This window comes from Chiloscyllium plagiosum, unplaced genomic scaffold (assembly GCF_037043375.1).
Source record: "Chiloscyllium plagiosum isolate Xiang-an unplaced genomic scaffold, Cpla_swu_hap1 HiC_scaffold_13, whole genome shotgun sequence".
Lineage (NCBI taxonomy): Eukaryota > Metazoa > Chordata > Chondrichthyes > Orectolobiformes > Hemiscylliidae > Chiloscyllium > Chiloscyllium plagiosum.
Window position 1 is genome coordinate 36,373,034 of NW_028270151.1, and position 15,911 is coordinate 36,388,944.

The 15,911-nt window shown below is 38.4% G+C and overlaps 2 protein-coding genes across 4 annotated transcripts in view; one reads left to right on the forward strand and one right to left on the reverse strand.

Annotated features, from left to right (window-relative positions):
- ttc14 (tetratricopeptide repeat domain 14) overlaps positions 1-3,816 on the forward strand; it is a 61,690-nt gene extending 57,874 nt beyond the window's left edge. For 2 of the 3 annotated variants that reach the window (XM_043702365.2, XM_043702367.2), the window contains 2 exons: positions 568-665; positions 1,609-2,963. In XM_043702365.2, the coding sequence (XP_043558300.2) occupies positions 568-665; positions 1,609-2,575 (1,065 nt within the window). In that variant the 3' untranslated portion in view covers positions 2,576-2,963. Of the gene's footprint in view, positions 1-567; positions 666-1,608 lie in introns of all 3 variants that reach the window. The other variant, XM_087993527.1, reaches the window with a different exon arrangement.
- Positions 3,817-13,623: 9,807 nt separating this feature from the next.
- ccdc39 (coiled-coil domain 39 molecular ruler complex subunit) overlaps positions 13,624-15,911 on the reverse strand; it is a 132,925-nt gene continuing 130,637 nt past the window's right edge. Inside the window, exon 20 of the mRNA XM_087993528.1 lies at positions 13,624-13,844. Within this exon, the coding sequence (XP_087849654.1) occupies positions 13,676-13,844 (169 nt within the window). The 3' untranslated portion in view covers positions 13,624-13,675. The remainder of the gene's footprint in view (positions 13,845-15,911) is intronic.

Here is a 15,911-nt window from a genome sequence, read left to right on the forward strand (position 1 = left end):
TTGACGGTTTCAAAAAAAACATATCTTTTGATAAATTGTACAAAACCTTTGTTTGAATTGGTCTTAACTAAATTTGTGAATATCCAATAATTCTGTTGCTTTGCTATTTTAATTAAATTTTGTTATTCCAACCTTGTGTTTATTATTTCCGTTTCTTTTGGATTTACCAAATTGGTCGTCTCTATGTTTCTGTTTTGGCTATACATGCTAATATGCTGTTTTGTTTTTTTTCTGTTGAAAAATAATCCTGACATACTGCTGTCTCCTTATCCACGATTTGTCCTGATCTCTCTGCCTTCTAATTTAATTTTTTTCTGATATTGCCACCACTTTAATTGAAATCAATCATCTTTTTACCATTTCTTGTGTTCCCGATTATTGACAAAACGTAACCAAATTTTACACAACATGCATTTGTTTTTTGATTCTAAACATGATAAACTTTTTTTAATCTTTTAAAATTGCTCATGCCACATGGTTTTCTGGATAAAAACGTGATCAATGGTGTTGCTGACTGAAAACGCAATGTAATTTTTGCCGTAATTTCCTGATGTCTGTGTATAAAAGAAATCAATTGAAAAGAAAGAAAAGGAAACTAGAGAAGAGAAAAAAGTCGAGGTGTCAAGTGCAGAGAAATTGCGTAAGCTGTTAAAAGAAGAAAAGAGGTAATTTTCTCAACAGACCAGAAGTGCAGTTGTGTGATGCCATGCGGGAAATTGAGGTAAACTGTCACCTTGCTGGATCAGTAAAGGTGGGGTTTAAAATCTACAAAATACCGACATTTCAATTTCAATTTAGTAACTCAGATAATTGCGATAACTGGTAGATGTATTTTGTGGGGTTAAATTATAAATATTTACAGAAGTGACCACATGGCTGCAATGAAAAGATTGGGTGTTGGAGCAGATACTGCTGTAGTTCAGAAATTCTTAAACCTTTGTTTGGTCGTCTTCCAAGAATTTGAATTCCAAAGTGCTTCTACAAGTTTAGTTTAGAAGGAGGGAAATCGGAATAATTCAGTTTGCTGTTTGTTCTTCTGTCTCTTAACCTATTCTTTGTGTTTCTAAACCTATTTAGCTCCAGACTGCAGTATCCTAGACTTTTTTTTCAAACCAGCTTTACAATATATTTTCTGTCCTTCGTGCATATTTGATCTTGCAGGAAATGAACAAAATTGGATATCTTTCTCCTTTTTTGGGGGACTAGTGAATCTTCTTTGTTTTCTGTATCCCAGAAATGAAATTATGTTGATTATTTCCTGTATATCACGATACGTTGAATAATTGTAGAATTATCAATTTTACCGATGGTGGCTTGGCTTTCAGATTTGTTGGAGGTGACTCTTTTTTAACCAGGTCTTGCCCATCTTGAAGTCTATCTTACATGGTTCCGCATTACAGAAATGATACAATTCTTCGAAAGTCCAACTTGTTTGGTGAACATCATCTCAGTTTAGTAGCAGCTACTTTTTTTTAATACTACTTTCTTTTATCTAATGAAAGTATTTTCTATCTTTGAAACAGTAACATATATTGAATGAAAATTAATCTTGATCTTAACATTGCATTTTAAAGACAGCAATTTTATAACCTGTATATTTCTTTCAAGAATGAAGAAAAGAAGAAAAAGGTCAACTTCTTCATCTTCAAATAATTCATCAGAATCTTCTTGGTCTGCTTCTTCATCCTCACCTGAACGTTTTAGGAAACACAGATCAACAAAGAAGCGACGAAGAAAATGTTCGGATTCCTCACGCAGTCTGAAGAGGCACTTAAGTAAGAGTTCATGTGATGAGAAAAATCATCATTCTTATAGCAATAAGAAGGAATGGTATACTCCTCCAGCTGACACTTCAGCTTCCTTTCTGAATCAGAAACAGGAAGTGGCAAAGTTGCTGGAGCAAAATGACAGGTCAGTAGACCACTGTTCAGACTTCATGGAGAAAAGAAGGTGCTGTTCAATTTCTTCATCATCAATTGAAGTTTTAGATCATCTTGGAGGTAGGTCTGAAGAAAGCAGAGATTCTTTATATCGTTCACAAACTCATGATAGTTGTAGCCAATATGATAAATGGCACAAAACAGATAAAGGCAGAGAATTGTGTGAAAAAATATCAAATGAGCAAGACAAACTTGGGAAATGGGTTCAACAAGGTGAGTTTGGAAATGAATATGGGAGGAAAACGTATGATAAAAACAATAGGAATGATTGTGGATGTTCAGGGTTAGAATATTCACATTTGTCAGCTGACAACCACCATGAAAGGAACAATTCCTGGTTAAGTAATTCTAAAAGTAAAGATAAAAGACATGATTTTGGAACAAGTGGAGATGGTAGACAGGACTATGTACATGAAGGTGGAACTAGCTACAAAGACTGGAAAGGTGCAAGTGAAAGTAGACATTACAGGGATAACAAAAGGGAGAATTCCAATGTTAATACTGTTAATCATAATTCTACTCCAGGAAAGGCAGTGAAAAATATGCCACAAAATCTGCTGGAAATATTCAATCAGATTGCAGAGTTTGAGAAAGGGAAAGAACACAGCGGGAAATGTAAACAGAAAAACAAATAAGTTGCCATTGTGAAAAATATTTCATAAGTCCATTGTCTGTTATCCTTATGTAAGAAAGAAGATTGGATATGTTTTAATAAAAGTAGGAATTATAAATCCACCTAGTTTTTAAGATCTTACATAAAGCATGAAGTATTTGAATCCTTTGCATTGCATACATATGTTTTCTCATTCATTGTGTTTTCTTAGTCCATTATGTATTCTTTAAGTTGCTTAATAATTTCTTTACATATTTATGTTGTCAGCTATTGCAGTGATCATTAGGAAAAGGTTAGTATTTGTTCTAATTATCTGCATGCTTTCCTTTTCAATTGATTTTAAATGTGCTATTGTTTGTGTTGAATTGAGTTCTCAGGTTAGTACAGGGTATTGTTAAAATGTAGCTATTATGCAATGACTGGCATATGTGGGGGATGTAAAGTGCAAGAGATGAGCAGCAATTATGGCAAGTCAACTGCAGCTGTGATATTTTATATAAGATTATTAAACATTATCCAAATGCAAGCTGTACTGGGAATTCCCTTGAAATTCAAGAAGCCAGGTGACAAATCAATTTTTGTGGGGATAAGGTGGGTGATATTCTAGGCTATGAAAGGAAGGTAGGTAACATACATGTATATCTGTTACTGCTTATTTTTTAGAATTGGGTAGTGCGAAATTGTAATTGTACTGTGTGTAATTCAGATTGGAATAATTGGCATGATGCACTTTTAAAGTCTATTACTTATTTGTGTTCAGTTCACTCTGCAAAAACATGGGATGGAAAAATCTCCATCATGGTTGGGCTATCTATGCTGGGATGAATGAAAAGGGAGTTGACAGAAAAGGGAGAGGAAATTTAAAAAAGGCTGATGTCTTAAACATGTTTTGTCATTTTCTAGTGACATGCCACCAGTTTTGATTATGATTTTACACCTGTAACGCACTGTAACATGAAACTGTTATGCTGGATTCTGTTAAGTAAATACCTTAAAATTACTAAACCTTGTATTCGTACATATACTTCAAAATATATCAGTCATAATTTATCATTAAGTTACAGGTGTTTTTTTCATTGCCCTGCAATGTCATACTTCACTTTGGGTGGATTAACTTTATTGTATTAAATTATAACAGTCTTGAGATGCAGACCATACTCTGCCATTGTTAAAACTTTACTTGCCAAAATGGAGTGTTAAATCAAAGTAACACTTAATATGTGCTAATAACAACAACCATATAAAATAAATGATTAAAATGTCTATTTGTCTTTCATTTGCTGTTCATTAGTATCTTGATTTTTAGGACCACTTGAATGATGTATACCATGGTATTGTCATTTGGAATATTTTGAAGTACGTAATAAAACCAGTAACATTGAAATAAATAATCGTGCCAAAGAACACAAGGACTATTTTTTTCTATGTTCCTTGTTAGCCGTAGAAATTCACTTCACTGTTTTTCAGTTGTGATATTACTGGTGATTGCAAACCGAATAACATTTTTACAATTTTTTTTCATAATGAGCCAGAATGTGATCAGTGTTTACCAGGTAGTTGTAATACAAACAGGCCATTCATCCCATCAATCCCATGCTGGTGTTTCTGCAACGTGATCTTCTTCATCCCTTCCACCTGAACTCCGAGATTTCCTTCTGCTCCTTTCTCCCCTGCACCTACCTGAATATATCTGTGTTATTCTTTTTAACCAATCCTTGCAGTAGCAGGTTCCACGTTCAACCCAGTCTCTGGATAAAGATGTTTCTCCTGAATTTCCTGATAGATCATTAATCATCATCTTAATACCAAGATCGCTAGTTCTGGTCTTGCCCACAAATGGAAATATTTTTGCCATATCCAAAATTTCAGATCATTTAATTAACTTAAAGACCTCTGACATACCATGCAATCATGAAGAAAGCAGCTTGTCGTAAGTTCAGCCAGATACCGAGTGTAATCTTGGTGCAGTGAGGAAGAGAATGCTGTTGCGTTACACAAATAGAGTAAGCCTAGAGAGGGAACCAGAGGCCAGCAACAGGATGTGAGAGCTGAAGCCTGGAAGCATGAATCACTTGGGCAGATAAATGAGTAAATGGTGAGTTATACTTTTTTGTTTGGTAAAGTGAACCAGTAGTTTGAATTGTTACTGGGCAAGGTATAAGTATGTTTTAAATTTATAGCTGAACTAAATAAGGCACTTGATGTAACTGCAGATAATCATTGAGTGTTATTATCTAAACTTAGCTAAATTAAATGCAGTGAAGATGGTAGAGCAGGTGATGTATTACTGCAGCTGTAAATATATGAAAGTTTGTGGACATTAGTGTGATTCACAGCAATCTAATTTAGAGTAAGTTTCTTCAGCTTAAGAAACTTTGTCTCGGAGTTGACAAGCTGGAGGCTGAACTTCAGACACTTCTTCAGGGAAGGGAGAAACTATCTGAATGCTTAGTTCCAGAGATAGTACCACCAGTTGTCCTGATGTCATCTTTAGTCAAGAACAGGAGGGTGTGACTGAGAGTCAGACAGGTACGGACACTGTGAAGATAGAAATGGAGGAGCATCAACTCTTGCAAGTGTTTAACAAGCTGTTCAAGGTTCTTGAACCATGGTATTATGACAGGGGATGAAGTTAATAGGGAATGTAGTTTATGGTAAGGAGCAATATATTCGGGGAGAAAGGTATGGTGCTTTGTAGCCAAGAATGAGAGTCCTGAAGGCAATGTTGATTGTGGTACCAGGGTTCAGGACATCTACTGTGAATTGGAGAGGAGCCTGCAGTGGGAGGTGGAGGACCGAATTGTTATTGACGTAATGACATAACCAGGAATGAGCTTGGGGAATATAAGCAAGGTAAAATAAAAAGCAAAGCCTTCAAAATAATCTCTGGATTATTACCTGAGCCATGAGCAAATTGGCATGGAGTAAATAAGATTAAAGAGATGAATGCATGGCTCAAAGATGCGTGTAGGAGACAAAAACAGAAATTGCTGGAAAAATGAGCAGGTTTGGCAGCATCTGTGGAGAGAAAGCAAAGTTAATGTTTTGGGTCCAGTGATCCTTTTTCAGAACTAATATTAGCTAGGGAAAAGTTGGTGTATGTGTTGAAAATGGGGTGTGGGGGGGGGGGGGGGGGGGGGGGGGAGGTGGGGAGGGGAGTGTGGAAGGAGTAAACGATAGATGGAGATGAAGCCCAGAGACAGAATAAAATAATTGAGCAGACAAAAGAATGGGTAAAGGTCAGCTTGGGAGAATCAATGGCTTTTAATTCAGGCCCTAAAATTATTGAACTCAATATCAAGCCTGGAAGGCTGCAGCATCCCCAAGTTGAAAATGAGATGGTGTTCTTCCAGCTTACGCTAAGCTTCGCTGGAGTACAGCAGCAAGCCTGAGGCAGAGATGTTGGCCAAGGTGTGTTGAAGTGGCAGGTGACAGGAAGAAAAACTATACAAATCTGCAAAAACTAATGGTTGGTCAAAGGCTTGAATATACCTTAAGAACCAGCAAAAAATGACTAAAAAGGTAATAGATACAGATAACAGAGAGAACGCTGGCTAGTAATATGAAGACAATTCCACACACAAATGACCCTCAAAATATTTTTCCTCCATTTTAAGAGCAAGCTGTATTGTTCCTAAATTGCCCTCTATTTCTGGAATACTCGACAAGGAAAAACATCCATCGATAGTATCTACATATCTTGTCCATTCAGGATCTTGTATATTACAGTAAGATCACCTATCTTCTAAATTCCAATGAGTACATGCTCAATTTTTTCAATCTTTCATAAGGTAAGCCAAGTCCCGGAAAATGGAATGAGAATACATAGGTGCTTGAGGATGCATGTGAAAATGATGGATCGAAGGACCTCTATCTGCTGTAAAATTATAAGTTTACTTTTTTAAATCAACTAAAATTGTTTTGTAACATGTTAGCACAACATGGAGTTAAAAACCAAACTTAAAGCTATTTTTGGTTCTGTCTACTTTAGAAACACAGCCTCCCAACAATATTAGAGTCATAGAGACATAGAGATGTACAGCATGGAAACAGACCTTTCGGTCCAACCCATTTATGCAGACCAGATATCCCAACCCAATCTAGTCCCACTTGCCAGCACCCAGCCCATATCCCTCCAAACCCTTTCCTATTCATATACCCATCCAAATGCCTCTTCAATGTAGCAATTGTACCAGCCTCCACCACTTCCTCTGGCTGCTCATTCCATACCAGTACCACCTTCTGCGTGAAAACGTTGTCCCTTGGGTCTCTTTTATATATTTCTCCTCTCTCCCTAAACCTATGCCCTCTAGTTCTGGACTCCCCGACCCCAGGGAAAAGATTTTGCCTATTTACCCTATCCATGCCCCTCATAATTTTGTAAACCTCCATAAGGTCACCCCTCAGCCTCCGACGTTCCAGGAAAAACAGCCCCAGCCTGTTCAGCCTCTCCCCATAGCTCAAATCCTCCAACCCTGCCAACATCCTTGTAAATCTTTTCTGAACCCTTTCAAGTTTCACAACATCTTTCCGATAGAAAGGAGACCAGAATTGCACGCAATATTCCAGCAGTGGCCTAACCAATGTTCTGTATAGCCGCAACATGACCTCCCAACTCCTGTACTCAATACTCAATAAAAGAAAGCATACCAAACGCCGCCTTCACTATCATATCTACCTGTGACTCCATTTTCAAGGAGCTATGAACCTGTGTTCCAAGGTTTCTTTGTTCAGCAACATTCCCTAGGACCTTACCATTAAGTGTATAAGTCCTGCTAAGATTTGCTTTCCCAAAATGCAGCACCTCGCATTTATCTGAATTAAACTCCATCTGCCACTTCTCAGCCCATTGGCCCATCTGGTCAAGATCCTGTTGTAATCTGAGGTAACCCTCTTCGCTGTTCACTACACCTCCAATTTTGGTGTCATCTGCAAACTTACTAACTGTACCTCTTACGCTCGCATCCAAATCATTTATGTAAATGACAAAAAGTAGAGGGCCCAGCACCGATCCTTGTGGCACTCCAATGGTCACAGGCCTCCAGTCTGAAAACCAACCCTCCACCACCACCCTCTATCTTCTACCTTTGAGCCAGTTCTGTATCCAAATGGCTAGTTCTCCCTGTATTCCATGAGATCTAACCTTGCTAATCAGTCTCCCATGGAGAACCTTGTCGAACGCCTTACTGAAGTCCATATAGATCACATATACTGCTCTGCCCTTATCAATCTTCTTTGTTACTTCTTCAAAAAACTCAATCAAGTTTGTGAGACATGATTTTCCCATGCACAAAGCCATGATGACTATCCCTAATCAGTCCTTGCTTTTCCAAATACATGTACATCCTGTCCCTCAGGATTCCCTCCAACAACTTGCCCACCACCCAGATCAGGCTCACCGGTCTATAGTTCGCTGGCTTGTCTTTACCGCCCTTCTTAAACAGTAGCACACCGTTTGCCAACCTCGAGTCTTCCGTCACCTCACCTGTGACTAACGATGATACAAATATCTCAGCAAGAGGTGCAGCAATCACTACTCTAGCTTCCCACAGAGTTATTGGGTACAGCTGATCAGGTCCTGGGGATTTATCCACCTTTAACCGTTTTCCATCACTATTTTAAAACTAATAGAATTATGATTGCTGACCCCAAAGTGCTCCCCCACTGACACCTCAGTCACCTGCCTTGCCATATTTCCCAAGAGTAGGTCAAGTTTTGCACCTTCTCTAGTAGGTACATCCACATACTGAATCAGAAAATTGTCTTGTACGCACTTAATAAATTCCTCTCCATCTGAACCTTTAACACTATGGCAGTCGCAGTCTCTGTTTGGAAAGTTAAAATCCCCTACCATAGGCACCCTATTATTCTTACAGATAGCTGAGATCTCCTTACAAGTTTGTTTCTCAATTTCCCTCTGACTATTAGGGGGTCTATAATACAATCCCAGTAAGGTGATCATCCCTTTCTTATTTCTCAGTTCCACCCAAATAACTTCCCTGGATGTATTTTCGGGAATATCCTCCCTCAGCACAGCTGTAATGCTATCCCTTTTCAAAAATGCCACTTCCCCCTCCTCTCTTGCCTTCCTACCTATCCTTTCTGTAGCATTTGTATCCTGGAACATTAAGCTGCCAGTCCTGCCCATCCCTGAGCCATGTTTCTGTAATTGCTATGATATCCCAGTCCCATGTTCCTAACCATGCCCTGAATTCATCTGCCTTCCCTGTTAGGCCCCATTAAAATAAATGCAGTTTAATTTATTAGTCCTACCTTGTCCCTGCTTGCCCTGGATCCTTCACCAAGAACTTTCATCACAAAATGTACGGAGTTTAATTTTCTAAAATGCATCTTTTTTCATATTTTTCTGTGTTGTAGTTCTACTTCATATAATTGTTTGAAAGTTTAGTTGAGTACTTTTTATTAAGACACTTGGTTTGTGTATGAGATAAGATGAGAGAAGGGTAGTATATGTGTTTTTGCCTGTGTTCAATTATCAAAACTAAATTTTGAAATTATTGAATGGGAATGCTTAAAAGTTCAAACGTGAAACTAGTTTTAATTAAGTTTTGGACATGAGGGAGGATACAAGAAAGACAACAGTGTTCCTTTGCTAACATTTCGAGTCTCGATGACCCGTCATCAGATCTTCAGCTCTGATGAGTCATGTGGACTCAAAGCTAGCTTGCTTTCTCTTCATCGATGTTGCTGGACCCACTGAGATCTCCAGAATTTTTTTATTTTCAGTACAGATTCCAGCATCTGCAGAAATTTGCTCCAACAGTATTTCTGTTCTCAGTCTATTTTATAAAATGTTGATTCCAAAACTAATAACCTTTGAGAACAACAGTCAATAATGAAGTTGAGAGGTGGGAATTTGAAAGAAGTGAGAAGTGGAAGAGTTTGATTAATTACAGACAGGGCTGGGTAGGAATGCTTGAAGGAATCTACACAATGTGATGATTTCGCAGTACAAAGACAGTGTCCAGCTTTTACCACAGCAGGGTAATAGTCATATGAAATAAGACAGACCAGTGGCATGCTTGTGTGGGCCTTGGGAGTGGTGGCAATGAGGCTTAATGGAACAGCAACAGCAGAGAGGTCATTAGAGCAGACAGACAGTGGAGGATTTATTGATTCAACAAAATCAATGTTGATATCACAGGACAGCAAGTAGACATGTGACTGGATATTACTTTAAGTCCATACGTAAGCTTAAAAATGTTATATAGATTAATAGTTTAAACTTCAAAACTAATTATCTACAATATCAGCACCGTTAGTAGAGCAGACTTTATTAACATCAGTACAAACAGCCAAATGATTGCAGTTCATCCCTTGGTGTGGTTAACAGCAAATCCTTCAATTGTGGTTATTTGTGCATTCAAGGTGTATTAATAATCGGAGTAACCAAGTGAATCCCTTCCTCCACATCGAGCAAGCGAATGGCATTCCCCCCAGTGTGTACTCGCTGGTGTTCGTAGACCTGCTGACTAAGTGAATCCTTTCCCCCAGACAGAGCAGATGAATGGTCTCTCTCCAGTGTGAACTTACTGGTGGCTCTGCAGTTTGGATGACTGAATTAGTGCCTTTCAGCATGGTGGCTTAGTGGGTAACACAACGGCAGAGGCCTGGGTTCAATTCCAGCCTCGTGCAACTGTTTGTTTGGAGTTTGCACATTCTGCCCATGTCTGCTTGGGTTTCTTCTGGATGCTATGGTTTTGGTGGATTGGATGTGCTAAATTGCCTCTTAGTGTGTAGGGTTGTGCAGGCTAGGTGGATTAGCCTTGGAAAATGCAGGGTTACAGGGATAAGAAAGGAGTGGGTCTGGGTGGGATGTTCTTTGGAGGGGCAGTGTGAACTTGATGGACTGAATGGCTGACTTCCACACTGTAGGAATTCTATTCTATTCTAATCCTAGATACCCCAAGCAGTTTGACCGTTTGCAGGAGGTGTCTCCAGCTGGAGCAGCCTAATCTTTGGTTCGATCATGATCAGTAGCTGGGGTCATTACGATGTATTCACGAGGCTGAGCGATTCATGAATATCACATTCCAGGATTTCGTCACTCTACACATTAAGGTGGTGCTGGCACAGAGGTAACTGGCACTGCCAGGCAAAGGGAACCTGACAGCAGGTAATTAGGGAATCTTACGAGTGACTTCAAAATTACCATTCTCCAAATTACTCTCTGTGCTACACAGTGTAGGAGTGGAAGTATAAAACAGATCAAAGTGTGACTGGAAAGATGGTGCAGGAGGGTGGGTGCAAAGACTGGGACCATTCTTGGGGAGGTGAACCTGTACAAATTTGGAGGGATTGTATCAAAATGAGATTAACATCCTCATGGGATGATTTGTTGTGGTGGATCTAAACTAGATTGATGGGGGCTGGATTCCTGACAAGTGGTTCAGAGAGAACAATGCGGAGATGAAATTAAAAGTTAAAATACTCATGAATGAAGACAGAGGAAACATTAGGCTAGGTAAGAAATCAGTTTAGTCAGATGTAACAGGCTTGAAAGGCTAAATGACCTACTCCTGTTTATCGTCTGGAACTCTGCACCAAACCAGATTCAACATCAAAATGAATATACCAAGAAGACAGATTAGTCTTTCTTTGATGTAACTAATAAGTCAGAGCCTGGTATGTCTATGATAACTATGTTTAGGAGTATTTAGTTTAATGTACAACAAATAGTTTGAAGTGTAAGTCTCGACTTTGCGTTCTCTATAGACTGGTTAAGGAGAAGACAAACTCAATGTGGTCTTGAACTATGTGATAAAAACTCATCAGATTAACCTTTCCACAAATTTTGTCTTTCTGCATTTACAAAACTACATGTAAACAAAGGTTGCAAGTCTGGCTTTGCTGTTCCAGTTCATGCGTATTCTCACCTGAAGGTAATGATTCTTCACTTGGATTTATTTCTAAAGGAACTGTTTCTACTTGATATTTCATGCAAGTGGCCACACTGCATGCTAGTCTAAATAGTAAATGGAGGTATGCCGGTCAGCAGAGGGACACTACAACTGATAATTCTGTCCTCCTCTGAAGTTAATTTTTGGTTTTCCAGAAGGATCAACTCAAGAGGAATTGGGAGGAGATTTTTTTTTCCCTGTTTTTTATCACCACCCATCACCATAGGCTGGGGATAGTTCTGAGTGGACTCAGAAGGAGTAGGATTCCATCTTTGCAGTACCATATGACAGTAGATTAACCTTCCACATAAAGTTTGTAATCGTGTTACCAAGAAAATATCAGTTTATTTCAGGTTTCCACAAGCTATGATATATCATTTGTAATATACGTTTCTCTTCGGAGATCATGTTCTTTGAAACTTGAGTCCCCTTTGTGAATCATTCATACTTGGGTTATAATAGTAGGAGCATTGAAAGGAATTTCTGGACTAATCCCTCCATAAATCCAGCTCACAAACTAATTGTAAGTTGCAATTATACCCCAAATCTTCCTTTGAAAGTATATTTGTGATCATACAATTGATTTGCTATTTCCTGTTGTAGGGTAGTTTATAACTATTAATTGATAATGAATTGGTTTCTAAAATAGAAAAGAATAAGACCATAAGATGAAAGAGCAGAAGTAGGTTATTGAGCCTGCTCTACCATTCAATTACATCGCAGCTGATCTGATGGTCTCTAACTCATCATTCCTGCCTTTTCCACATACCCTTGATTCCTTTACTGATTAAAAATCTGTCGATCTCAGCTGTGAATATACTTAACAGCACCACCTCGACCGCCCTCTGGGGTAAAGAATTCCACACATTCAATACCTTCAGAAGAAATTCCTCTTCCCTGTCATAAATGTGTGAGCCCTTATTCTGAGATTATGTCTCTGGTCAACTCCCACAAAGGGAAACAAACTCTCCGCATCTATCCTGTGAAATCCCTTAAAAAGCTTGTATGTCTCATGAGGTTGCCTCTCGTCCTTCTAAATTCCAATGAGTTCCAGCCTAAACTACTCAGTTTCTCCTCATAAGACAGTCCCTCCAATCCCTGATATTAGCCTAGTGAACTTCAGGACTGCCTGCATTTTTAGTATACCTTTCTTTGGATAAGGAGCCCAAAACAGTTTACTATATTCTAATGCTATTTTTTGTTAAGCAAAACCTCCCTATTTTTCTACTCTGTTCCTTTTGAAATACAGGCTAACATTCCATTTGGCTTCCCTATTGCCCACTGAGTTTGGATGCTAGCTTTTTGTGATTCGTACACTAGGATTCCTTTTGTCGCTTTCTGCAGTCTTTCTCCATTTAAATCGTATTCAGCTGCTCTTTCCAAATACATAACCTCACATTTTACCACGTTATTCCGCCTGCCCTGTTTTAGCTATCTAATTTAATTTGTCTATATCCCTTTGTGAACTCTTGGTGTCATCTTCACCAATTGCCTTTCCACCAATTTTTGTCATCAACAAACTTGGCCATTTTACATTCACTTTCCTCATCCATTAACTTGTATTGTAAACAAGATCCCTGTGGCACTCCACTAGTGGCAGGTTTCCATTTCTGAAAATGCTCCCCTTGTCTTCTTTTAGTTAGTCAATCTTCTAATATATTACTTCCAACGCAATGGACTCTTAACTTATGTAATGTGTTGTAGCTTATCAAACACCATCTGAAAATCCAAATATCTTCAATCCATTGCTTGCACTTTACCAATCCTGCTAGTTCCCCCCTCAAAGAAGTTTAGTAAAGTTGTCAGGCATAATTTCCCCTTCATGAAGCTGTGATGACTGTGCTTGATCGTATATATTTCTGAATGCTATGCTGTTATGTTCTTTGGGAAAATGCCAAAGGTGTATTACAATGTCAGATGTTATGCTAACTAGCCTCTGGTTAAACATTCCCTCCTTTTAAGTCAAGTTGTAATGGATTAAGAATTGTTGCTATGAAGTAAAATTGAAAACCAGTTTTGAACATTTATTTTAAATCTCTAAGCATACTACACGTTACTATAGTTCTAATGCACACTCTGGACTTTTGAAGTATAATATTCAATTCTGTGCATAGGATATTGAAAATGCACCACTATAATCTTTGTATCGCACTTAATTTAAAATCTCTTGGTAAATCATAACTTCTCAACTTTGGAATCAGTTATTGGCTCTTCTGGCTGTGGCTGCTAGAAGATCTGCTTTTTACACTACTCAATCGACTTCTCGTGGATGATGCACTATGCTTTGGTGAAGGTACAGATAGACTTAGATCCAGGTTAACTGTTGCTACAGTAGTTTGGCTTAGTAAGCTTCGAGAAGAGCCAAGGGTTCTGAAAAACAGAAAAGAATTGCATTTATCCACTGATTACCTCTATGTCCATATTAATCTAGTGCTAACTATATAATTCACTTCCAATGGTCCAAATGTTTTTCAAAGTATAAATATATAGCTATGTCCTTTCGGATCCAAATCTTCTTCTGAATCAGTAAGTGAAATTAAGACTTTGTTTTATTGTACTTCAATATAATTTGAATTGTATATGGCATCAATCTTTTTACCGGGCATGCTATTTCAAAATAATGAGCATACGTAACTGCAGAAAGAACATTTTTTAGGCAGATGTGTTTGTCAGTATTATTGAGACGGTAACAAAGGACCCAGGTTCTTTTGCATCAAATTCAGTTCAGACTAGTTTTGCTCATCAATTTGTCTTTACTGTTTCAGAGTCTACACCATCAAACATTTCCATAAATAGTCTTGCACAAAGCAACCCTCCAAGAGGATGTTTTGTTCAGGAAATGAAACGGGAAGTTTTTCTGAGTTTATATTAATATAAAGGCAGCTTTGTTTGCATTTAACCTGATATATCATTGTGTGAACTGCACAAATTCATCAAACACAAAAATCCTGGCAACGAACAAATACTGGCACATATTGGAGAAGTGCAATCTGGGAAGGGGATCGGATGCTTTTCTTTACAATAACTAAAATTTTGGCTACCAAGTCATTTTACTTATTCATGTTACAGCCGGCAATCATGAATTTGTTTTTTTTTGAACAAGCTGCTTTCTTCCTTGGATGTAAAATCATGGAAGTCTAAAGGTTTGGCAAGCAATCTTATTGAAATTATATTGTGGATAACTTAAGTTTAGGATTGTTGTGACTTCTGAATCAAAAAATACGGCTTCTAGACTTAAATTCATCATCTGGATGGCACAGTATTGGGAGAATGCAGCATTGTTGGAGCTGTAGCCTTTTCATGAGGTGTTAAATTGAGGTTTCACTTTGGATGGATGCTTCAGTGATTGAGGAACAAGTTGTCCAAGCTGTAATTAACCAAAAGCCTGCTGGAAGGAGAGTTTGTGGAGTTCTCTCAATTTTCCCTTTACTTTTTTCACAGACAACAACATTTTTGCTTTATTCAGCTATGACACATAAATACCAAACTACTACTAAGTGTTATGTGGAATACTAACCAGTTCAATTCTTCATGCCTGCAATACAAAGGTCATTTTTCCTGTTGATAACAGTTCAGTACACAGTAGAAAGTATTCCTGCACTTTACAGAAAACTTGAATACTTTTGCAGTTTTTAGTGAATTATTTTGATAAAATCTTTAATTTTTTTCAGTACATTTTTCAGACAAATCTTCTAGAAATCAGATGATCTCTGGCTTTAAAAATTTGGTTCTGCAGCTGACTACCAAGGTACAGGGAGTGCTCAGAATATTCCAGAGTTCGTCCTTCAGGATGTGGGAGGTGGAATATTTTGCTGATCAGATTTTGGCAACATTCAAGTTCAGACAGAGCCTCTATTGTATCCTCTGGATCGAGTGGGAAGATCAGCATATAAATGCTAGCATTCTTTTGAAGTAAGATCCAGAACCATTCAGAGAAAATCCTATAATAATGACTGACTGACTGAACATTGCCTAAGGCACTGAAAACAGAGGACCGATGTGCTCGAATTTCTAATGGCCAGTGTTCTAGGGGGTGACGAAGAATGCACTTCAGAGACACTCTGAAGCTCTCCATGAAATACTGCAGTATTGACATTAATGGCTGAGAAACCTGTTACCAATTGCTGAGGATGGTTACAAGTTGTCCGTTAAGCTCCATTATGCTTTCAGTCTCAGCATCTTAACGAGGCAATCTGACTTTGGATAAAAGAAAACAAATCTTGCACTCTGGAGCTTGCGACCTAATGGGATGTCCTGCCGTGTGTGCCCAAGAATCAGCTTGTTTAATCCCATGAAGACCATTGGCAGAAAATCTCAAACCTGACCAGACGCATCCTCATGTATGTAGAGCATAGAACGTTACAGTGCAGTACAGGCCCTTTGCCCCTCAATGTTGCGCCGACCTGTGAAATTAATCTGATGCCCATCGAACCTACA